This window comes from Prionailurus viverrinus, chromosome D4, assembly GCF_022837055.1.
Source record: "Prionailurus viverrinus isolate Anna chromosome D4, UM_Priviv_1.0, whole genome shotgun sequence".
Taxonomy (NCBI): Eukaryota; Metazoa; Chordata; class Mammalia; order Carnivora; family Felidae; genus Prionailurus; species Prionailurus viverrinus.
The window spans coordinates 15,971,487-15,998,107 of record NC_062573.1 but is presented as its reverse complement, the minus strand read 5'-3'; the positions used below and the strand labels follow the sequence as shown (position 1 = coordinate 15,998,107).

General features: G+C 38.4%; 1 protein-coding gene across 4 annotated transcripts in view; it reads right to left on the bottom strand.

Annotated features, from left to right (window-relative positions):
- Positions 1-26,621, bottom strand: part of ECPAS (Ecm29 proteasome adaptor and scaffold) — a 106,819-nt gene that overhangs the window by 59,540 nt on the left and 20,658 nt on the right. For 3 of the 4 annotated variants that reach the window (XM_047829461.1, XM_047829460.1, XM_047829459.1), the window contains 7 exons: positions 21,386-21,516; positions 15,309-15,425; positions 13,492-13,610; positions 11,713-11,862; positions 8,433-8,601; positions 5,406-5,545; positions 1,603-1,684 (listed from right to left, as the gene is read on the bottom strand). In XM_047829461.1, the coding sequence (XP_047685417.1) occupies positions 1,603-1,684; positions 5,406-5,545; positions 8,433-8,601; positions 11,713-11,862; positions 13,492-13,610; positions 15,309-15,425; positions 21,386-21,516 (908 nt within the window). Of the gene's footprint in view, positions 1-1,602; positions 1,685-5,405; positions 5,546-8,432; positions 8,602-11,712; positions 11,863-13,491; positions 13,611-15,308; positions 15,429-21,385; positions 21,517-26,621 lie in introns of those variants that run through there. The other variant, XM_047829463.1, reaches the window with a different exon arrangement.

Sequence of the window (26,621 nt, the reverse complement as noted above, 5' to 3'; positions counted from 1 at the left end):
ATCTGGATTTGAAACCATTATCACTGAACTTTTGCATATTGTGTCATACTAAATTCCACTGAGCTATAACCTTTTAACACTTCTATAACATCACCGGTCATTTGGAAAATAGTGGCTCACTGAGTTAAGCAAACATCTCATTATAAAGCATTTTTAAAAATCACACGTTAATATCACCACCAGTCTCATCAGAAAAATCTGTAGGTACTAACAAGCAGTCAGGCTCATTGTGATGGGATTCAAGTTTCCCTAAATTCTAACTTTTGCTTGAAAGTTCAACTTTTACCACTGGCAATAAACTATATTAACTGTTCTTGAAGCCTCATTTCTTCATTTTGGAGAACATATCTGCCAAATACCATCTCAATAACCACATAGTTGCCCTGTCTACAGGTAAAATAAGTTTTACTGCTTCATCAAAGATATTCTTAAGTAAAGCTGAGTTTTATTCTTTTTTTTTTTAACCATGAGTGCTGACGATAAAGAGCAGAATAACTACTAGCGCTATTTAGTGACACAGTTCTGGTCTGTGCTAAGACCCCAGCAGTGACACCCATCATTGTTTTAGCACCATCAGTATAAATATCAACATGGTTTAAAAAAAAAAAAAAAAGTCTCCCTATGACCCAACAAGGGTGCATGGACCACATTCTAAACACCACAGATTTAATCCAACCCTTTCATGTTCCACATGAAGAATATGAGCCAAGAAAAGCTCTGTAATTAGCCAAATTCCTCCTCCCCAGTACAACATTTATGTGCAGCCACTCAGGACCAGAACCCAGAGTGACAGGGAGCTCCCAGTTCCCAATTCATTGTTCTTTCTGCTACATGACACTCAATTTAACCTAACTGGAAATGGTATGACTTTTAAAATAACTATTTATGGCTTAAAAAGCAGACAAGCAAACAAACAAACAATAAACCTTGTATGTCTGGATATGGACTTGAGAACACTTTTAAACACAGTGAACCAAACAGAACTTAGGTCATTAAGCAAACGCCTTAATTTGAGGCTTCAGAAGAACCCACATATTGTTCCAGATTCTAGACTAGAGGTCAACAAACTAGAGCCTATGGCCAAATCTGGCCCACCATCTGTCTTGATATGAGTGAAGAATATGTTTATGTTTTCAAATGATTCTTTAAAAATCAAAAGAATAATATTTTATAATATACGAATATTATATGAAATTCAAATTTCAGTACCCATAAAGATATACTGGCACACAGCCATGCTCCTTCTGTTATGTGCTGCCTATGGCTGCTTCCATGTTAGGGCAAAGTTAAATAGTTGCTGCCTCAGAACCACATGGCCAGCAAAGCCTAAATAATTTACAGAAAACAGGTGTGGATCCCTAATCTACACAGTGTATCATCATTATTTAAGCACAGGAATTGAAACTACCAGATCAAATAAACTAAGTTACCAGAAAATTTTAATCCACCCAGACTAGCATGGCTTAAAATTTCCTCCTATATTTCCTACAGTACAGGTTCGGCTTAAATCAAAATAACTACGGAGAAAAAATTCAAATATATGGAGCTCCTATCAACCAAATGTTTTTTATTATGATGTGAGAATAAATCAAAACAACCTACCTCTTTCGTCTTCAGTGGTATATCTCCAAGGTATACCTTGTACATCTTATTAATGATGGCAGGATTATTCCAGTCAATCAAGCTACAGAAGGTTTCAACACAGCTTGTTAAAATTATTTTTCTCCCACTTCAATTATCTCAAAAAACACACAGCCCCAATATTTGTTACCAAAGGAAATGTTAGAAATACACAAATGAACTGGGCAACTGACATTGTAGAAGAAAAGGAAAGGGATTAATTTAGATCAAAATTAGTTTTTAAACAGAAATACATTAAGTATGGGCACCTGGGTGGTTCAGTCGCTTGAGTGTCCAGCTCTGTATTCCAGCTCAGGTCAAGATCCCACAGTTCGTGGGATCGAGCCCCACATCGGGCTTTGTGCAGAGAGCGTGGAACCTGCTTGAGATTCTGTTTCTCCCTTTCTCTCTGCGCCTCCCCCCCCACCCCGCCCCTCTCAAAAATAAATAAATAAACTGAGGCGCCTGGATGGCTCAGTCAGTTAAGTATCCAACTTTGGCTCAGGTCATGATCTCGCAGTTCATGAGTTTGAGCCCTGTGTCGGGCTCTGTGCTGATGGCTCAGAGCCTGGAGCCTGCTACAGATTCTGTGTCTCCCTGTCTCTCTGCCCCTCCCCTGCTCATGCACTGTCTCTCTCTCTCAAAAATAAACATTAAATAAATAAACTTTAAAAAAATACAGTAAGTCACTTATCCCATCCTGACTCAAAAAATCATTATATCCACAGTCCAATTTGACACCACACAAGAAAAAATGGACTGCATTTCACTCTCAAGGCCAATGCCATGGAGCAGTTCTGACAGAGCAGAGCTATACTACGCTTGTTCAAAGAGCCCTGAGCCAAGCATCTGTTTAACCATTTGGAAATTCAAAAGTGACAAGGAAAGCGACAAAAAAATTTATCCATTAAACCCACACCCTAAGAAGCCCCTCCCATTTCTCTTAAATTGTGTCACTGAGATTCCTAGCCTCCCTCTCTTATCTATCAGCACATATTTGCAGCTTTATCATCTAATTCTATACAGCAGTCATGCTGCCATTAGTCACTGAGACTTGTTCCTTAGTGAGCTCCACCAGCAGGTGAATTAGAATATAGCGTTGATTGGTGGTGGGCACCTGCCCTCTGCAGCAGCCCCTCCCAGTCATTTTACAAACCTAGCAACACTGCAATCCTGCATTTCACGTATCAGTGAGATTTAACAATACTGTCTTCTCTCTGTCTTTTGACATTGGTTCTGCTTCAAGCTATACTGTATCTGTGTAAACACAGTTTAGATGCTGCTTTGACGGTTTTTCTTATCCGCCTCTTCTTTCATAGTTTATCAATCTGCCTCTTCCACTATCCTTGAAGACGGTCCATGATTCTATTTTAGTTATTATTCACCTCCATCTTTCCTCAGCCAATTGCTACTAACTAATCCTCAAGCTCTACCTCTGTTTCCCTTCTATAAATACATCAGGTATATTTTGACAAAACACACACACATTAGTAAAATGAAGTAAAACTTAACAGTAAAACAAACTAAACACTTTAATAAGGATAATTTTTACTGTATCTTATATTTTCCTTTTGCCATCTTTATAGTTTTAGAAATGTATAAACACATGTTTGATGTGAAAATTCAAAAATGTATAGAAATGTATAATCGGTACCATATCCCTCTCTATTCCCTTTCAGTAACCACTAATTTTGGTGTATCTTTTCCTAGACTTCTTTTCTATGCATGTAAAATGGGTGGGTGGGTACAGCAGGCAGGTAGGGAAATAAACAGATCAATAGATAGATGGATCACATGGAGAGATACTTCAGGATTTTTCTTTAACAAAATGGGAAAATATCTACATATTGTTCTCAACTTACTTTTTGTCTCTTAAAAATCTCATACTATTCTTTCTGAAAAAATGGACACTTGTTTTAATAGACAAAGCCAAAACTAATTAGGATACTTCTAGACCACATTTTTATTTCCAACAATCCAATCCACTACATGGTGTAAAGATTGGGGCCAGTTCAAACACAATGAGAAGTTTTAAAGAAAGATTTTCTGATACTTCAAAACCAAAAGTCTTTGAAAGGAAAAGGCAGTTACAAGCAGCACGAAGGAATTTCAGACCTGGGGAGGGAATATCAAAGTACAGTTCTGGCCAACTTTCTTATTTACAGAGCCCAAGATCTGGCGAGGTTATGAGAGTCCTCCATACTCAATCAGTGAGAGGCATGACCAGAAGTAACTAACTGCGTAAGAATCCACTCCTCCTATATGCCACCTCCCCTGCCCTGTAGCAGTGAGCTGTTCCCAACCATCACCATACATGCAGCTTACTTACTGAAATGGAACCATATTATCAAAGACACAAAGAAGTTAACTTCCTTATTCTGTAATACCTATTTGTATTGGTTTCTTTGAAAAGGGAAAACTACAATATGCGTTCCACTGTTATTTAGCATGTTATTACATTAAGCATTGAAACAAATTTAATAATTATTCCATAATTTGGTTTTTTCAACCAAGTAACTTCAATTTTTCATGTCATTTTTCAGTCTTCACACATCTCATTTTTTAAATCAGTACACACATTATTTTGTCTTCTGCTTTATTCATTTGCCATTCCTTGGGAGCAATTTCCATGTTGCTTTATTACTTTTATAATTATTTCGGCAGATATATAATATTCCACATAGATACACAGAGTTAATTTACTTAACTATTTCCCTATAGCGAAAATAATTTGTTTCCATTTTTCTTACAATTGTAGGAAATGGTATAATGAGCAAATCTATAACATTTTTCTAAATATATTTTTCTTCTTTTGAATGACTCTCTTAGGATAAATTCCCAGAAGATTTACATAAAAGATTATAAATATTTTTATGATTCACTGCATACTTCAAACTGCTTTCCAAAAATTATTTTAGCTTATAATGCCAATCAACAGAATATAAAAATAGCAGTTTCAACAGAAACTAAATGGAGTTTCAACTATTACACAATTTTATTTACCAATGGGTACAAATTGGTGCACCAGTGTTTTATTTTGCAGATTTGATTTCTCATACAAAATATTTCCTATGAGGGGCACCTGAGTGGCTTAGTCAGTTGGGCATCCAACTTCAGCTAGGGTCATGATCTCACAGTCTGTTCGAGCCCCACAATGGGCTCTGTGCTGGCAGCGCAGAGCCTGAAGCCTGCTTCAGATTCTGTGTCTCCCTCTCTCTCTGCCCCTCCGCCATTCACACTCTGTCTCTCTCTCTCTCTCTCTCTCTCTCAAAAATAAACATTAAAAAAATTTTTTTTTAATTTTCTATGAGCCTTTTAGTATTTGTATTTCTTCACATGTGAATTAAGATCTATTCAGCACCACTTTTCACAGGACCTGATTTTTACCATATTAATCCTAATATGTACATATCCTTTATTAAAAGCAATCTCAATTGGTTTCACACAAAGGAAGAGTCAAAAATGAGTAATTTCTGGGTTTTGGCATTTTTCTTAACATTAATTATTTTAAGTCAATTTACCTAGCCGCCAAAGGTCTCATTTCTTATGGTAATATTTCTAATCCATTCCAGTTTTAAACTGCATCTCCAAACAGCTTCTCTTCTTTGTCTTATACAGAATCCTGCTCTTGGGCAAACTGTCTTTATTAAAAATTAAGTATATTTCATAATCTCCTAAATCAAAGGTCTCATTACAGAATCCTGAAAGAAGAAATCTGTGCTCAGTGAGCTTTTAGAAATATAGCCTCTTTTCATCTTTTAAAGGTGAAAAGAGATGTAGTTTACCTTTGCTTGCTTTTCAATTCTAGGTCCGCTGCTGTCGCTACACTGTGACGTGTGTCACTAGAAGCAATCACCAGGTGGAGAACAGCTTCAAGTTCAGGCACCTGCTCAGCTTCTATGAATTTCACTATACCCAATTTGCACTGCAGATAAATGAAGGGAAGGAGAAACAGTGATCAAAGAAACAAAGACCCCCAACCAAAAATACTGTTTAACAGATCAGTATGGTCATATACCAAGGATCAACAGTAACAACAGGAGCAGCTCCTGTTTAGGCTTACATCGTGTCAGGGACTGTATATGATATATATTCACGATTTCATTTAACCCTTCACAATCTATGAGATAAGCAATATTATACCCATTTTTCTGATGAGGGAACTGAGGCAAGGCTTAAGAATTTAGACACATAGTAAGTGATGAAAACAAGATTCAAACCCAAGTCTCTCCAACTCGAAGACCATTATGATACACAGCCTTCCTACTTAGGTTACAGTCTCTCTAGAATGATAAAGCCTTGAACTGAAGTCCAAATTTGGAGCCTGCAGGTAAGAGAGTGGAACATTATGAATAAAGTGCTCCATGGATTGTTTTGACATTTCAAAAAGAACTAAACCACATTCCACAGAGTTCCACTCTATTGTTAACATATTCATTCTGTCCTCAATATTCTTACATACTGAAAACAAAAGGATTTCAAACACACTCTAATGAAGGCAAGTGAAATTCTAACCAAACACTATTCAATGTAATTGAATGGCTCAAATGAAAAACAGACTGAAGAGGGATTCTAATTTGAATTTCATGCAATGTGAAGGAGCTACGAATTTCATAAAAATTCTATTTAGGACACATGTGCCTGAAGAGTAAAACTGTCTTTACCTAAAAGCCAGTTACATAATAGTTATTATGTATATGAATCAAGATTGATACAGTTTATAATTATGAAATGACAATGGGTTCAATTTAAAAAGATATATAAACAGATCATAAAACGCTTGCCTTCCTTCCCCTTGTTCAACACAACCTACTTATAATAAGAGCTACAACAGAAAGCACTCAAACACTTAAGCCATAGAAAAACAATTATGGAAATTAACTACACAAAGATATAAACAAAAAAATGTGCAAAGAAAACTGAAAACAATACTAATGCCCATCAATAGGAGACTAGTTAAAACCTTATGTGGTTTACACATAACTAAACTTTACATAAACATTTAAAAAGATGACTTTTTAAAAAAACCTGATATGCTGTTAAATGAAAAAAGTAAACTACAAACCATATATTATATATAAATGTACAATGTAATATAAAAATGTATTGTGTAAAACTGTAATAGTGTATACACACACACACACAAACACACACACACACACAGTAGGTTGTAAGAATGACAAACTAGGGGGAACGCCCGGGCGGCTCAGTTGATTAAGTTTCTGACTTGAGACCAGGTCATGATCTCATGGTTCATGGGTTCGAGCCCCGCATTGGGCTCTGTGCTGACAGCTGAGAGCCTGGAACCTGCTTTGAATTCTGTGTCTCCTTCTCTCTCTGCCCCTCCCCAACTCATGCTCTGTCTCTCTCTCTCTCTCTTTCTCTCTCTCTCATGAATAAATGTTTAAAAAAAAAATTATAAACTAGGGTGGCAGGATTCCAGGTTATTTCTAATTTGTCTTTATAATGTTCTGTACTGTTTGAATCTTTACATTATCATGACTTCATCATTAGAAAAAATAAAAACCATTTTTATTGAAATAAAAACAAAATTTTATTTCATCTTTGAAATGAAATGGTTCACTTCAACACCAAAGTATAAAATTGACAAAAAACATAGGCCCTTAGAAATCAGCAAATAATTACTGACACGATATTACAATTTAATGGTAACAACTACTCGCCAGCATTTAGAGCTTTAGCCCTCAGAAAGACCTAGAGTCAAAGCCTAGAGCTAGAAGTGAGACCATTGTACATCTCAAAACCTCAGTTCCTTTTACAGAATGGAACAATTTCTTTACCTCTCTGGGTCGCCGTAAGGATTAAATGAGACAATGTATTCAAAGTGCTCAGCACAGTGCCTGTCACATAGATCACACTCAAAAAAGAGTAGCCTCTACTACTATTTACCTTTCTTTCTTACTTACATCCTGGTTTGAGGAGGGAAAAAAAGATCTATAACACATGAAGAAGTAAATCTACTCAAACATAACCCTCACTGAACAAATCATTCTATAAATCTGTGAGTGGCAGGAATGCCCCGCTTGCCTTTTTCCCTCTCCTGGGGAACACTGTTTTGATCAGTGGTCAGTTACATTCCCAAAAAGAAAAAGATCAAATCATTTAGACTGCCATGGAGAGATAAAGGAAGGATTGGAAGACTAACCCATGTTGCTTGAATTCCAAAATAATTACATACTGATCTCATCTGTTCTTCCCTGAGGTGCCTGAGGGCACAGACACAGTGAGGCAACTTCTCTGGAGAGCACCAGTCTTTTTTAAAAGCTGCTCAGAGAACATCTGTGTCCTGTTTAAATCCAGAATAAAATTCTTAATGCCAATTTTTAAATTCCCAGGAAGAAATATAAAAGGGAGTCATGCTTTTCCCCCATATTGTCACATATGAGTATAGGAGTTCTTCAGTTTACACAAAAGGTACAGCCCTAAAAAGCTGAATAACCTGAGATAAATTGTATTTTAACTTCACCAAAATAGCTAGATGATTATTAAACCTATAATTAAAAGCTAAAATGAAAGAAGTGAGACATAGTCTCTAAGGGGGCTGTATTTTACCCCTGAACTATGTACACAATGTTAGAAAAACTGAAGAGCGCTTCCCACTCCTCCCTTCCCTTGGGACTTTAACAAATAACTGACACCATGAAGAGAGCACATTATATCAATCGGTCCTTGCAAACATATTTCATTAGAGAGCCTGAATACGTGGGAATTATGTTACACATGCTTCCATGGACTTCATAGGGGCTGGTACACAGGGGGAGGTTCCATTATGAACAAGCAGTGTACGATACCTGTTCCAACTGTTCAGGTGTCCACGGGTTATCACCAATAACTCGCTTAGCTGCATAAAAACTCATTCCTGGAGGAGGCTGTGGTATTCCAGAACCTCCCCCACTATTTGAAGAAGAACTCTGTCCTGAAGATGAATTTTGGCGACTCTGGGATTCATTTAACACATATCTGAAAAGGAAACAAATTTAACCTCCTTCTTAAAACACATACACACACATGCATATTTAATACAATCAGTTATATACTTTTCTCCCAGAGAATTTTTCTAGAATACTTGAAGTTACAATTTCATCATAAAGAAAAATTCTAAAGGTGTCTAAAAAACCTATTTACATCTTTAACAAATTAACTGTTAAGAGTCCATCTGTTCAACTTTGTTACAAATGAACTATTACAGTTACCAACAATGAGTATAAATATTTTGCTCTCAATCTATAAATACAACTATTCAAGAGCCACTATGGGCCCACTGCATTTTGAGTTTCTGGTTGAACAATAACAGAGAAAGGTTAGCTGACTGCAAGAAGGGCCTAAAAAAAAAAAAAATTATTATTCTATATCCAAAGCACAGAACATTTTTAGTCAGTCCCATTTTTGTTAAGTTGCAATCCACCTCCAATTCTCCTTATATCCCTGCATTAGAAAACCCACTGAAACCTCCAACACATACACTCCAAACACATAACACCCCAAAAAGGAAAAAAAAATTCAAAAGAACCCAAAGAGGAAAAGTCATAACAATTAGCTTTTCCCATTGTATGTTCAAAGCCCTTTGTAGCTACTTATTAATTTACCATCCTATTTCCATTTTTGGCTTCTATAGATTAAACATAAGATTTCTGGTAAATTATTTTTGATCCAGTTAAACTGGTAGTCCTCATCTAGGAAATGAAATTTTTGAAAAAAAAAATTTAATTCAAGTCCCTTCCAAACTCTAAAGTTCTATGCTGACTTATTATGACTGAACATTAAAATGAAATACTCGCTGTTGGGGCACCTGGATGGCTTCAGTAGGTTGCATGTCCAACTCTTGGTTTTGGCTCAGGACATGGCCTCATGGCTTTGTGGATTTGAGCCTCACATCGTGCTCTGTGCTGGCAGCACGAAGCCTGCTTGGGATTCTCTCTCTCCCTCTCTAGCTGCCCTTCCCTGACTTGTGTTATCTCTGTCTCTCTCAAAATAAATAAATAAACTTAAAAAAAAATTTTTTTAATGAAATACTCGCTGTAATAGAAATTAAACACTTGGATCCTGATGGTATAGTAAATTATTCTATATTATTTACTTGCTATATCCATTCAATTCCTAAATCCATCTACTAAAAAAAAAAAAAAAAAAACAGGGCGCCTGGGTGGCTTAGTCGGTTGAGCGGCCGACTTTGGCTCAGGTCATGATCTCACGGTCTGTGAGTTCGAGCCCCACGTTGGGCTCTGTGCTGACAGCTCAGAGCCTGGAGCCTGTTTCAGATTCTGTGTCTCCCTCTCTCTGCCCCTCCCCCATTCATGCTCTGTCTCTCTCTGTCTCAAAAACAAATAAACGTTAAAAAAAAAAAATTTCTTTTAAATAAAAAACAAAACAAAACAAAAAAAAACCTGTTAAGGAACCACTTTAATATTTTTATAAAAATAAGGCAAATTCTCACTGGTAAGAAAAACTGGATTGAGTACATTATGTGCCAAAGTTAAATTTGGATTTGGTAAGAAAAACTGGATTGAGTACATCATGTGCCTAAGTTAAATTTGGATTTCAGAGTTTATTTACCAAAGCCATCATCACCTGCCAATTCTGGCTGCCTCCTGATTTAACAATTATAAAAAGGAGGTTTTCATTTATTTCTAAGTTATAAGCAAGACTGGTGGTGGTCAGTAAATTAATCAATAATTACCAAACAGCTAACATTACGCAAAACATCATCCTAAGCACAAGTCAGAAGCATACCAAGAGGTGTGAGGTTGAGTCCCTGCCATCTGGAGCAAGCTGAGATAATAACACATATAACAGCGTTTGACATGATATCACAGGGCAAAGAAACCACCGAAAAATAAGAAATGGTATGACAGGTACTAGATAGAGGTAGTGGAAGTGTTTCAAGGTCTGAAAAATAAAGCCACCAAACAAGAGGGGTGGGAAGGAAGTAAACTGGAAAGGAAGGAAATCGTACAGCACGAACCCTCTTGTGTCTGGATGGAGGGACAGCTGATATGGGGCTCTGCACGGTAAGCTTATAGTATATGTTCTACTCTTGATCAGCGAAGAGACAAGAAAAGCAGCATTCTAGATCAATATCTCTGGAAGCAAGAAAATAATTAGGCCAGAAGCTGATCACAACCTGGGCCACTGTGCCAGGGACCAGAGCTAGGTAAAACAGCTCTTGGCTTTAACAAGTCCCAATCCATTAGGGAAGACAGACGTGTCAGCAGTGTGATAAATACACAAAGTGGTGATACAGATGGATGTGAGTGTCATTAAGGACACGGAAAATGGCATCCTCTGCCCAGGGAAAGAAATTCATGCCAGAGACACACACTGCTGACGTCTAAGCTAGTTTGAGGTGCTTTTTCAAAGCAGTTTTTTTGGCTGTTGTTTTCTTTTTCTTTCTTTCCTTCTTCCCTGCTTTTTTGATGGGCAAGCATTCTAAGCAGAGAGAACTGTACTGTCTTAAAACACGAAAGGCAAGGACACATAAGAGCGCATCAAATGCATGAGTAGTAACGACTGGAAAACGATAGCCCAAGGACTTTAAGGTGTGACTGGTAAGAGGCGCGCATAAAAATCAGGGACCTTTCTGGCAGTGTAGACAGTTTTGAAGAAGAGCAGCTGGTGAGAAAGTCGTGACAAGAGCTGAACAGAGACGAAAGTAGATGGCAGCAGGCAGCGGTGAGAGCGGTTCCAGGATGCATCAGGGAGCACAGAGGGGGAATTATGGGACTGGTATTAGCTAAAAGGAAAAGGAAAGCTGGAGGCAATTTATAACTATACCGACTCAGCTATGAGAACCATCACAGCACTGATGGCAATTAAAGAAAAGGATCTATTTTTATGGGGAAAAACTGATTTCAGCTTGGACAGGTTGAGCCCGAAATGGTTACAGCAGGTCCACACCTGTGAGGTCAATGAGCAGCGGAGCTGGGGTTTAGCAGAGGTCAGGGCTGCAGCAAACATGAAAATCTGAGACATATCCAATTTCAAGCAAAAGGTGAATCATTTAAAAGAGTACTTCACTCCACACAGTAAAAGCAGTTACTAATAAGGCTGCTTTGTTTTGATTTCTTAACCTACCCGTAAGGCATCAGAAGGACATCTAGCATGAAGTCCAAAAGCAGCTGCACAGTCTTTGGTTTCTCAGCAAGATTAAACGGAGAAGCTGATTTTGATGATTCAACAGGGTATTTCATGTGAAAAAGGGTTGGTATTAAAAGATGCATTAAGCTGAAAAAACAATTACATTTATTGCAACTACTTTAAAAATAAGGTTTTTATAACATGCAAATAACAGACAAAACAAAAAACATATAACATAAAGTGGCAAGTGTAGCAAGGGCCATGCATTTTCAACACCACCAATTTACAAAGTCCTAAACCCAGGGGCTAGCCTAGCTTGTTCTGCTACTGAAACTTCAGTATACTGGGCAAAGACTGCCATTTAGCCAACCTGGCTCATCACCAAAAACACCAGAAACAAATGTACAAAATATGACCTCAGTGTTAGTATCTGAAGTTACCAAAAGAGTTTTCTATTAAACTTTAGGTAGTTCAACTTACAACATGTTCCCTCAATATTTTTTTTCTTTTCCATAGTTAATTAAAGTTATTTTGGGGCGCCTGGGTGGCGCAGTCGGTTAAGCGTCCGACTTCAGCCAGGTCACGATCTCGCGGTCCGGGAGTTCGAGCCCCGCGTCAGGCTCTGGGCTGATGGCTCGGAGCCTGGAGCCTGTTTCCGATTCTGTGTCTCCCTCTCTCTCTGCCCCTCCCCCGTTCATGCTCTGTCTCTCTCTGTCCCAAAAATAAATAAAAACGTTGAAAAAAAATTTAAAAAAAAAGAAAAAAAATTTAAAAAAAAAAAAAGTTATTTTAAAGCTAAAAATATAAAAAGCAATGGTTTAATATTTTGAATAAACGTCCACTGTGTGAATTTATGTAACACGCCTTCCGTAATTCTTTCATTACACCTTTTGCTATTCTTAAAAACACATGGGGGCGCCTGGGTGGCGCAGTCGGTTAAGCGTCCGACTTCAGCCAGGTCACGATCTCGCGGTCCGGGAGTTCGAGCCCCGGGTCGGGCTCTGGGCTGATGGCTCAGAGCCTGGAGCCTGTTTCTGATTCTGTGTCTCCCTCTCTCTCTGCCCCTCCCCCGTTCATGCTCTGTCTCTCTCTGTCCCAAAAATAAATAAACGTTGAAAAAAAAAAATTAAAAAAAAAAAAAAACACATGAAAACTTCAAAGAGTGCTTGCACTGTTTATCAGTTGTATTTGTAAATACGTGGATTACAGTTTCTCTTTTAAAAATATACACACTCTAAAAAGTAAAGTAAAACCACCACTTAACTCCATCTTTCCTCCACAGTTCTGTGCTCTTCCTGACGATGCTCACTACAACCAGGCTACCCTACAGAACTCTGAGCCAAACCTGGACACTAAGTGTGTTATCTAAACCTTTTCACCCCTCCAATTCCCATATTAATATAAACAAGTGATCTGTTCCTTAAGAAAACTGCTCTAAGATGTCATACCCTCCAAAATGTTTTGATGAAAAGCACTTTATAACTAATTTGTGCAATCACGTGAAATTAGCTTCTTCAAAATAATTAACAAAATAAATGCATTTAGATTGAGAAACACGTTGTTAGTTCTGCACATTTTCAATATGCTCACATCAAGAAATTTTATAATTACCAAAACAGTAACAATTAAATAACACAGGAAATTCAATTATTTGTCACCTGAAAGAGCTCAAGCCTTCACATTAGCCCAAGTAAAACAAAACATGCGACTTTGTTTTTTTGAAAGGTAGCTGTAGACTCATGCAGGTGAGAGGTAAGATAACTGAGGAGACCGTACCTATCCTGCTGTGGCTGAGGCTTCCCTTCCATGGCAGTAAGAAGCGTGGGGGCCAGTTCACATTGTTTTTCCACTGGCAGGCGAGGATAGCCCATCTTAACATAAATTATAGTAAAATTCTAATGCAATGAGAGAAAAGCAGGTGAGTGTGAAGGAAATACTCTGGGATTTCAAAGAAAACACACGGTTGATAACTTAGGGAGTTCTGTCATAACAGAGAAATTACATTCTCTCTGCATACATTTACCACGTGTTTATTACAGCTTGATCAACCAGTATATTTCAGGAAGAATTCCAGCCCTATTTAGTCAAAATGCTTGCTTTAAGATGTGCTTCACGTGAGGGAGCATGACCTAATCGAAAGTACTCATGCATACATCTATCAAACATTCCATTTTTTCACCTTAAATACATAAAATTTTATTTGTCAATTATGCCTCAATAAAGTTGGCGGGGTGGGGGGAATAAAGCACTCAAATATGCAATGTTCGCTGAAAAGGAAAAGTAAGCATTTGGCCAATCTGAACCTACAGGCTACACATTAGCATTAATCCTTTGAAGCTAAGAGGAGACCAACTGTGAAATCCTAGGCTGTTGTTTCCCAACTGGTCAGTTACTACAGCCTCCTCAGTACATGGCAGTGCTCTGGTTCCTCACCCGGACAACTGACCAATGAATGATGAACCAAGGCAAACTGAGTGCTGTGGGTATGTCTGTATTACTATAATCTGTATGAATGCCTCACTGTAAGCAAACTTATAAATGCGTATCTGGATCCACGCATAATTAAAGATTTGCTTTTCTGAAGGAGTCTTCACTTTATGAAGGAGGCTTCATAAGGTTATTCCTTTGAAGACATTCTCTTTGGCAGTTTTATTGGTACCTAATGTTCCTATCTACTTAAAGAAAGGGACATCTGTAATGAAGCAGTATGTACAGAGTAGGCACAGAAAGATGTCTGGACGAGTACATGGCTCCCAAGGTTTGGAATCCAGATGTTAGATAAGACCCAATAGATTCTGCCTCAAAGCTAGAAACAACAAGGCCAGGAAGAGATCATCTGACATCACATGGCATCCACACTCTTATACATTTACTTTTCATGAAGACAACAATTTAATAGGAGTATTTCTTACCAGGCTCAGTTTACTTCACTTTTAAAAAGGATACCTTTCTGAACATATCAGAAACAGAATTTTTAAAAATTCAGCTTCCTATCCTTGCCATTTACCCTTTCGTTTCCTTCTTCTATTATCATTTATTCATGCCTATGCTACATAACCCTTTCTTCTCTCTATTCAGACTGGTCTCACACAAGCTTCTGCTAAGAATCCAATCATTCCTGGGGCGCCTGGGTGGCTTGGTCGGTTGAGTGTCCGACTTCGGCTCAGGTCATGATCTCACAGTACGTGAGTTCGAGCCCCGCGTCAGGCTCTGTGCTGACAGCTCAGAGCCTGGAGCCTGTTTCAGATTCTGTGTCTCCCTCTCTCTGTGACCCTCCCCCGTTCATGCTCTGTCTCTCTCTGTCTCAAAAATAAATAGAAACATTAAAAAAAAAAAATCCAATCATTCCTTTATATACCAGCATACCTGACAAGTCATTTCACCAACCTTCCTTTGCCCCATGGAAATGACCATGCCTTATCCTATTCCTACCATTTCAGTGGAAAAACAGTGTGTCATCTAAAGGAAAACATCGCATATTCCATTTAGAATTAGTCTAAGGTGAGGTTCTAAACTTGCCAATATAGTGATGGCATCTAGTAAGTGTTAGGAGAGAAAACTTACATCAGACAACATTCCAAAAGAACACTCACTGTGACAAAGGAAACTGCAGCCGGGTCCTGGTATTGAACCAATAGTGTCTCTACCGGGAGCTGTATTTTGGGGCGGCTTTTTATACGCTTATTCAGATGGACCAACAGTTCCATTACCTAAGATACAGAAAGATATGAATCAAAATTATTGATACCTTTGAAACAAATTCATTTTTCCAACATTACTTAATTTGATGAATAGCAGCTACTTTGTTCTTTTAAAAGACATAAATGTAACATTCCAGAAAGGGAATTTACAATATCAAGGTCCTGTTCCAAAATGCTGTGCCCCCCAAGGCTGGGATCCCAGCTGAGCCTATACTGAGGCACTATTCCCCAAAAGACCTGCAAATAAATGACTGTAACACCCTACACCACAGACTGAACATTTGTGTCTCCCCAAAACTCATCTGTTGAAGCCCTAATCCCCAGTTTTCTGGTTTTAGGAGGTACTTAGAGTTAGCTAACATCATGGGGGTGGGGTCCCCCGCAATGAGATTGGTGTCCTAACAAGGGGATGAAGGGATTAGAGTCCTCTCTCTTTCTTCCCCTCTTGAGCATGCAGCAAGGAGGCTGCCTCTGTCAACCAGGAAGGTCCCTCCACAAGGAGACGGACCTGCTGGCACCCTGACCTCAGACTCACAGCCTCCAGAACTGGGAGAAATAAAGTGCTGTTTAAGTCACCCAGTCTGTGGTATTCTGTTACAGCAGTCAAATGGACTGACATACACTGTGAACATGACAAAAAGAGAAATAGACAAGATACTGTGAGTTTCCTGAAAAGAAAAACTCTGCCAAATCAAGGAGGACTTAGAGAGGAAGTCACAGGAACACTAAATGCTGACAACCAGATGAATTTCCAAGAAGAGAATCAGTTACAAGAAGAACAGAGGTCCAAAAGAATGTAACACAATCTAACATGCAGATTGATGAGGATAAAAGTAGGGCCTAGATTATAAAACGACTCAGGTAAAATGCTAGATAGAGAACTTTTACTTTATTCTGAAGATCATCTGATTCTACTAAAGAGCTTTAAGTAATAACAAGCTTTCTGTCCTTCAAGTGGGGAAAGAGCAGAAAGAGAAGTCTGCAAGTCAATAGTCCCTGTGGGTGGAAAGCAAAAAAAAAAAGAGGCTTGAGTCAAATGGCCCCGATCTTACTCTAACAATGAAATTATCTTGCTAAGAGAGAAGAAACTAAGCACTGAAAAATAACATTTTTAGAAAGTCTCACCTAAGAAAGACTCAAAGAGTTAAGGTATCTATTCTGGAGGACCAGGCCCACACTACTCTCCATCATTTCTGAAATTTGTGCTCCAGCCTCAAGGCAAGTATTAAAGGGAGTTGTAGGACTTCTCCCAGCAGCAACAAAAGTTCCAATGAATCTAGAGCAATAATGAAATATGAATTTTAAGAAAAACAACAAATCAGGGCACCTGGGTGACTCAGTTGGTTAAGCATCTGGTTTCGGCTCAGGTCATGATCTCACAGTTCATGGGTCGAAGTCCCACATCAGGCTCTGTGCTGACAGCTCTGAGCCTGGAGCCTGCTTCAAATTCTGTCTCCCTCTCTCTCTGCCCCTCCCCTGCTCGCAGTCTGTCTCTCCCTCTCAAAAATAAACATTTTTTAAAAATTATATTTAAAAAATGACAACAAATCTATAATCTATGTCCGTTTAATGAATGACAATAATGAAATACGAGACATTCATCAAGCAGTTTCTACACAGAACACACTTGTGCACAGCACTCTGCATTTCCCATCTGATTCTCACAACAACCAGAGAAGTGGTATTGTCATTCCCATTTCACAGGTGAGGAAGCCGAAGCTCAGGGAACTGAAGTAACCTGTCCAAGGAGATACTGAGCCACTAAGTGGCACAGTCAGGATGTGACTCCAGAGCCCATCTGTTTAACCCCTCCCAACACTGGCAGTTGAGCTCAATTCATCTAAAGTGCCTGTCTCCACGAGACATCCTTGGGACCACTGATACCTTACAGAGACCTAGAAACATGCATTACCACACATATTTCATCCAAACTTCCTAGCTGTCCAGACCTGTGATACAGCTAACCAACAAGGAAAAGAAACAGGAGGAAGCAGCCTAAAAGCAATAGCCCTCTTCTGGCGATCTAATCTAGGCTGTTTCCTAGAAGGACTCTTGGGAAATCATTATTAGTGACAGACAATCATGTCCACAATCACACACTCTTTACAAAAAAATTTTAATGTTTATTTTATTCTTGAGAGAAAGAGACAGAGAGGGAGCAACAGAGAGAAAGGGAAACAGAGGATCTGAGGTAGGCTCCAAGTTGACAGCAGAGAGCCCGATGCGGGGCTTAAACCCACCAACCATGAGGTCATGACCCGAGCCAACGTCAGACGCTTAACTGACTGAGCCACCCAGGCACCCTGCACTTTCTTTTTTTATCTTTTCTTTTTACTTTAAATGAATTAATGACTAGTTTTCTTCTAACAATATCATCATCTTAAATATTGGTTAATTTCCTGTTTAGTTATCCACTATCTGAAATCTTCTATAAACCCATAAAAATAAAAAAAAACAACTGAGCCAGTCCTTCCCCAAGGCCAACTAGGTAACAGTTAACCTATCAGTAAACCTACAGAATCACTAGCCTTGGGTATATAGTGTCCTGTGCATACCAATTCTTATTACTCATTCATTTATATTCATTTATTCATTAATAACTTTTAACTAAAGTATAACATATGGCTAAAGTGCACAATTGAAAGGGCATGGCCCAAAGAGTAGGCATGGCCCAACTTCATAGACTAAACACACCAGAAGCATAAAAACCCTGTATCCCATGCCCCTCCACTCACCAACCCCTCTTTCCCAAAAGTAACCACTGTCCTGACTTCAAACACCATGTTTAAATTTATGTAAATGGAACACATAGGGTGAACCCATGTGTCTGAATATGCTTTATTCTATACCATATATGAGATTCACTCATGTTGTCGCTCAGAGCTGCAGTTCACCTTCATTGCTCTGGTAAGAAAATACCACAAGTAGGGGTGCGCGGGTAGCTCAGTCAGTTAAGCATCTGACTTCAGCTCGGGTCATGATTGCACAGTTCATGAGTTCAAGCCCCGCATCGGGCTCGGTGCTGACAGCTCAGAGCCCGGAGCCAGCTTCGAATTCTGTGTCTCCCTCTTTCTCTACCCCTCCCCCACTCGCACTCAGTCTCTCTCAAAAATAAACATTAAAAAAAATTAACCAAAAAAAAAAAAAAAAAGAGCGGCGCCTGGGTGGCCTAGTCGGTTGAGCGTCCAACTTCAGCTCAGGTCATGATCTCACAGTCTGGGAGTTTGAGCCCCGAGTCGGGCTCTATGCTGACAGCACAGAGCCTGGAGCCTGCTTTGGATTCTGTTTCTCCTCTCTGCCTGTCCCTCCCCCCACTCATGATCTGTCTCTGTCTCAAAAATAAATAAACATTTAAAAAAATGTTTTTTAAAAAGAAAGAAAACACCATAATTTATCTACTCTCCTACTGATAGACATTAGATAATTTCCAATTTGGCCTAGTATGAATAATGCTGCTATGAACATTCTTAGATATGCTTTTAGTGCACATATATACATAGTGCTGTTATATATAAACTTCGGACTGAGTTTATATATAACTTGCTTGTTATGACCATGCTTGGTCATGGAGTATGCATATGATCGGCTTCAGAATATTTCCAAACAGTTTCCCAAAGTGGTTATACTCATTTACACTCCTACCAGCAATCTGTGAGAGTTCCAGTACAACCTTGTCAGGACTTGGTATGGTCAGTCTTTAATCTTTAGCTATTCCAATGAGTTTAAACATAAATTTGGCTATAAAGTAGAACCTACATAACAAAACTCATTTTCCTTAAAATAGCAAATGTACTCTAAGGACATGTCACTAGAAATCTAAAACTTTAATTTCTCTTTCATTCAGTTTATCCACAAATTACCAGCTACCTTGCAGGATATCCTGGTTGAATCGAATGTGCACCACAAAACATAGAAAGGAATCCCAAAATTACACAACTGAAAGTCAATACAAGTTTTCATCAATCACAAAATTTCACATATTAAAATTATTTATACATGAACTTTCAAATCGCTGCCCACTGGAATCACTGTTTCCTCTCCCCAGTGCCTGACCTCCTATCACTCCTAACATTAGATGCAGCGGGTGGTCCTCAGCTCCCTGAAGGCGTCATACTCTGTTCCCACTCAGAATGCCTGCACAGGGCCTTCATGTCTTCAACGGTCTCCCCATCTCTCTGTCTGGCTACACACCACACAGCCCTTCCTAATGCCCCATATTCTGTTTAAATCAAGTCCTCAAACATATTCTTTCATAGAATGCTTTTCTTTTTTTTTTTTAGTATTTTTTTAATGTTAAGAGAAAGAGACAGAGACAGAGAGACAGAGCATGAGTTGGGGAGGGGCAGAGAGAGAGGGAGATATGGCAGGCTTCAGGCTCTGAGCTGTCAGTACAGAGCCTGAGGTGGGGCTCAAACCCAAGAACCGTGAGATAATGACCTGAGCCGAAGTCAGATGCTCAACTGAGCTACTCTGGCACCCCAGAACCCTTTTCTACCTTGGCATTTATTGCAATTTATAACTAGTTACTACTTGCCTGTTTTTGTTTTGTTTTTTTTTACTTTTTTTTTTTGATGTTTATTTTTGAAAGCGAGAGAGAGAGAGAGAGAGAGAGAGAGAGAGAGAGAGAGCAAGCGCGCACATGAGCAGGGAGGGGCAGAGAGAGAGGGAGACACGGAATCTGAAACAGGCTCCAGGCTGTCAACAGAGTCCGATATGGGACTCAAACCCATGAACAGTGAGATCATGACCTGAGCCAAATTCAGATGCATCACCCAGGCGCCCCTTGCCTGTTTAATGCTGGTCTTCCCAACTACATGTTTCTTTCATTCACTATGTCCCTAACACTTGGCATATACGGTAGAAGGCACCTGGTAAGGATTTGCCAAATGAATAACGAGACTGATGGAGCTAAATAAGAAAGCAGAAACCAACTCATGAAGTGCCTTTTATCATACCTTGCTATGCTGAGGGTAACAGAAGGCCACAGAAGAGTTTTAAATAGGACAGTGACAGGATCAAATACATATTTATCTCAGCAAGGCAGTGTTAACAACAGGCATGTCAAATACATGACAAGAATGCCCTATTCCTTCCTGCAAACATAACAGACATTCTTAAAGATACTCTTTCTCCAATGAACCCAAATTGGGTCTCAGAATCCCTCTTAGGGCAGACCTCCAAGAACCCATTGCCAATCAATCAGAGCGGCCCAAGGGATGAAACCCAATGACAGCTCAAAGACCTGAAGGTCTAGCATACATACACCAGAAGACTGAACTATTTTAAAAATGAAGGGGGCAAATGTTCCCTGTAGAACATTTAGGTTAAAAAAATCTTGAGGGGTGCCTGGCTGGCTCAGTCAGTACAGCATATGACTCTTGATCTCAGGATTGTAAATTCAAGCCCCACACTGGGTGTGCAGATTACTTAAAAATTAAAATCTTAAAAAAAAAAAAAGAAAGAAAGAAAGAAAGAAAGAAAGAAAGAAAGAAAGAAAGAAAGAAAATCTTGCTATGATGGCTACCCAACTTTTGGTAACAATACTTTACAGAATCCTAAAACAGGAGCTACACAACAATATCTTGGTGTTTAAAACAACTATTTTGCTTAATTTTAATGAAGGTTTTATTCACAGTTAGCCACTGATTAAAGAACAATTTTGGCCCATTCCCCCCTTTCATACTGGAATCAAGACAATGGATTTTAGATCAAGCCCCCACATATTTTAGAATAATTATCTCAATTATTTCACTGCACTCATGCCAGTGTACAGGTGAAACTAAATTCAGCTGTGCTTAGCATACAAAAGCTATTTTAAATCACGTAAGCTGGTCCCAGACTTACTTTCCATCTTGAAAGGCCAGATTTGGATCATGAACCTAGATTTCAATAATGGGAACAGAAAACTCACTTCCTATATGTACCATTTACCCATCATGTAATTCCCACCACTGTCCCAACATGCATACCTTTTTACGTACTCCTTCTTGGGTGCTGGACAGCTTGAGCAAAACAGGAGGAAGGAATTTAGATATAATATTCTGTAACTGTTCATCTGTTTCAGCATGGCCAAGTCGTAAAAAGACCCGTTCAAGCTGATCTATAAGAAGAAAAAAAGAAGAACTTAACAAAACAAACACAACCAAAACTAAGTATTTTCATAGCTTAATCCTTTTTCTGTACTGGAGGATCCTTCAGTCATAATTAATCACAACTAGTAGGTAGATGACTCTGACCCAGCTGGGAAGCACTAAAAAGGTTTACCAGCTAATTATACTTTCTTACAACTGTCCCCGGTCATTTAACCTCTAGAAGGAGGAAAAACAAAGCCAAGAATAACAAAAGTCTCTCCTATATACAAAGTTACTCCTTCTTTCTACAGAAATACAAAACTTTTGAAGAAATGTTCTAGAGTTAGCCAGCAGAGGGAAACAGGAGAACTTTAATCAGATACCAGGGATAATATATATTTGGAGAAACCATCTTACTGATGATGCAGTTTCTCCAAAGACAGCACCACTGCCCATTATTGTGTTGGCATTACCTAACCAGAATGTGAGAGACCATTTGCAACCATGAAAGTCACTGTGAGAGAAACACGTTAAAAAAAAAAAATACCAAGGGGACGCTCTCAGAAAAACCCAGGCTGTGACAAAGTACTGAACAAGTAACCAGTACAGTACAAGGTGGAGGAGGAATAGTGACAGGGGAACCTACCAACTGCAAACGACTGGATATCTAATTTTAAGGAATTAACTGTTAATTTTTTAGGTATAATAATGGGAATGTGGTTTATGTTTGTTTTTAAAGGTTCTTCTAAAAATTACCAGTGGTGATTAAGGGGACTTCTAGGGGGCTAGAAATGTCCTGCATCTCATTCCGGGTGATGGTTACAGAAATATATACATTGATAAAAATTCACCACGCTCTACAATTTCATACTTTCTACTGTATTATACCTCAATTTAAAATTTTTATTTAAGAGAGTCCTTATTTTTTCAGATATCAAGACTGAAACATCCAGATAAAATAACATAGTTGACAGGATTTACTTGAAATAACCAGGGGCATACTGGAAATTGGCTAAGAAAGAAATTTCAGATGTTCTCACCACACACACACACACACACACACACACACACGTAACTACATGAGAAGATATGTTAATTCCAATAATCATTTCACATGTACATGTATATCAAATCATGTTGTATACCTTAATACAAAAATAAATAAAGTAACAGCCTCATTTTAGTACTCATAAAAAATAATAATTGGGGGCCGAGGAGTGAGGAAAATGAGGAGAAGCCATATAAATGAAACCAAGATTGTCCAAGATTGGCCACTAACTGATAACTGTACAAGCTGAATGATAGATACTAAGAATTTATATTTTTGCATATGTTTGAAATTTTCCATAATAATTTTTTTAAACACACACACACACACACACACACACACACACACACACACAGAACCTAGAGGCAATGACACCCTGGCAGCAGCAAGCACACCTTGCACCCAAATCTTGGTTTTTAAACACCATTCTTCAAAAAAAGGAACCAGGCTCTTTGAAAAAATGGCTAATTCCAAGGCTGGAGCAGTGAAAAAAAGCATGATGAACCTGAAGTATCTTGTAACATTAGGAAGAAAACGAGGCCTGGAACATATCAAAGGTCTATAGGAACCACCCCAAAAGAGTTCCAATATGGCCAAGGCTGAATAATTTGAGGAACAAAATAAGTAACACAGTATTGTATTAAACCCAAAGCATAAATTAAATGTACGTGAATCCATATGATATAAATGATTAAATGATTAAATTCACTGAGGAAAAGAAACATGACTTTCTTATAAAATAATACCAAACAATTTATGTGTAGATACTTCCCCCTGCCGGAGGTACAGCTTAATATCTGCCTCCACCCTCTTTGAGAGGGTAGAATAGATTTAGTGACTTGCTTCCAAAGAACAGAATAAGGAAAGAGGAAAATTACAGTGGAAACACTTGATAAATATTACCTTAACTGAGTGATGAAAGTTAACATGAGTGATGTCACATGGATATCACAATCCCTGATATGATGTGACATGAAAGGCATTTCACCTCTGTGATGTTTTTTCAAAAACCCAAACTCTCCATCTAATTATCAGTAAAACAACAGAAAAACCCAAGTTGGAAAACCTTCTATAGGACACCCGGCCAGTACTGCACAAGACTTTCAAGATCATGAAAAACAAGGAAAGCCTAAGAAACTGTCACAGACCAGAGGAGACTGGGGAGACAGGACAACTAAACAGTGTGGTCCCTGGGTACAATCCTGGAACAGAAAGAGGACATTAATGGGGAAAAGTGGTGAAATCCAAATAAGTCTCAAGTTTAGCTTTTAAAATGACTAACAAAGGAAGAAAAGAATAAGGAAGAAGGAAGCAAGGAAAAGCAGGCAGGATGACTGTGAAATATAAGCAGACCAGATGATTCTATGCAGTGAAAGGAGTTTGTAGGAACAGGGAGCTCACTCCGCATATTTGTGCCAGTTACAGGAGGCTCTGCCTGGCACCTTACAGACCAGGGTCAGAAGAAACTGCCCGCAGAGTTTAGCTACAGAAACTGCGGAAAAACTGTTCTGTGGAAGAAGGCAGAAAGTTCAATTCTTCCTAACAAACTGACCTGGAGAATCTGGACCAAACAAAGGCTTAAAAAACCAAGTGATATCTGGTCTCCTTCATTTTTCACATAACCATTTGGTTTCTTCCTATGTATTCCCAGTATAGTGCCTTAAACTTCTCTCTCTTCCTCACTAGAATATAAAATGGAGCTTCCTAAATGCAATAAAATTACTTATGATGGCAACGTGGGAATGCCAAAAACAGCCCCAAACATCATGTGGGGTCCCTCCAACACAGGCCAAGTGCACCTGAGGAAGAGTAACAGCCTCCTACAGCCTTTGGGATCGGTGTTAACACCTGTATGTCATCTGTAGCTACACACCACACTTTAAATAAAAGGGAATTAATCATGTTCAAGCTTTATGAAAAGAAACGTAAATAAGTGCTGATATAATCAAGAACTAAATTTATCAACCTGTCAAAGTTAACAAAATAAAAAGTAAAGGTTTAGCAATAGTATGGTCCCTGAATCCTGTTTTTAGAGGCACAGAAAGAATGTGAACTCTGTGCCCTTACCCTCAACCCTGGAAACAACCTCAAGAAAGTAAATTAGGCCTGGGACCCAAAAAGTGTCTATTCAGAAACAAGAAGGATTGTAAACAAAAGTTCTGAAAATTCAAAAGGAATCCAAAACTTAAATTCATCTTTCACACAGACTCAGTTTTTAGTTGCAGGAAATGAGATCCTTCAGGTCACCACAACAGTATCTGAGGTAAGACAAACACTACTTCCAAGTCAGAAGCAAGTTCCATCCTCTCCAGTTACATTACATATTGTACACAAACTCATCCAAATTGTTTTCACTTATGAAGAAATTAAAGAACTGCAATAACCTCAGATAATCACTGTTAAATGTGGAGAACAGCTTATGCACTAGTATTTCCTGTTCATACACTCGTGTTATTTTAACCTAAAAACTGGAATATGGCATACAGTATTTTACAGTTTGCCCTCTTTTTTTTCCTTTTGATTAACACAAATCCTTTATTAGAAACCTTTGGAGCAATATATGTCTCAGAACTTTTCAGATTTTAGAATGATATATAGTGACATAGTGTATATACTGTATTTCAAATAACCCTACCCATCCAGTGGGTTCTAGAGCAGCACCTACAACCAAATACATTCATATTCTGTAATAAAACACACACTCATACTCAGTAGGATAATCAAAGATTATAAGGAACCATAAATCCATTCAGGTCAGGTTTTAAATACCAAAGAACACTAAAATGTTTGGATATGTATAAAACTTTATCTTTCTGTAGCACTAAATAAAAATCTAATTGATAATGGCTACATGGCAACTATGTCTATAGATACAGTAATGTAATTAACTAACACTCTATTTGTGCGATTACCAGCCTTATAGTACCACAAACAATACTCCAGAGAACATTCCTACCCATACATCTGTGCACTTGCACAGGTTTCAGTAAGCTAAAACATTAGCAACAGAACTGCTAAGTCAAAGGGTAGGAGTGTCGTCAGGTTTAACAGATTTTGGAAAAATACCCTGTGCTACTGACTAATGTATAGAAGTGTTGAACTGCAGGGCGCCTGAGTGGCTCAGTTGGTTGAGTGTCCGACTTCGGCTCAGGTCATGATCTCACGGCCAGTGAGTTCGAGCCCCGCGTCGGGCTCTGTGCTGACAGCTCAGAGACTGGAGCCTGTTTCAGATTCTGTGTCTCCCTCTCTCTCTGACCCTCCTCCGTTCATACTCTGTCTCTCTCTCTGTCTCAAAAATAAATAAACATTAAAAAAATTTTTTTAAAAAGAAGTGTTGAATTGCTATATTGTACACCTGAAATTAATATAACACTGTACATTAACTATACTTGAAATAAAATTTAAAACAATTTAAAAAGAAAATTTTGTGCTAATTTATACCACCAGCAACGTATGTAAGTTGCAATTTCCCTATGCTCACTCCTATACTAAGTAATCAACTTTACAAAGATTATAAGTAGTCAATCTTAGCTGTATATGGTAGATGAAAAAAGATCACTCTGTTGTCTTAATTCATACCTATTTTATCACTAAGGTAAAGTATCTTTTCAAATATTTATTGGTCTTTTGAAATATCTTCTTCAGCAAATTACTCATTATTCTTTTGAGTTGATGACTTGTAAAAGCTTTTATATATTGGGGAAAAAATCTCCTCCATTCTCCCACACATCATAAATACTTTTCTCCTAGTATGCCTGTGACTCTATAGCACTTGCTTTTCATATCTAGGTTCTTAAATATAAATTTACCTTTCCTTCCTTTTATGGCTTTGGAGCTTCTAGTCATACTTAGAAATGCCTTTTTTACTCCAAGATTATAAAAAATAGTATATTCTGCAGAAAAGTGTTAGCAGGCCTGAGACTGCTATCCTTAGAAATGCCTGCCTGCCAGGCTGGCCCTTGACTGAGCATTTGGAAATGGGTTTCAGGACAGTTCCCTCCATTCCTAGAACGGATAAGAGTGGTTCACTGTGCCTAAACCCTTCACACAAACAATACGGTTTATGCCAAACACCTGCTTTCTTTC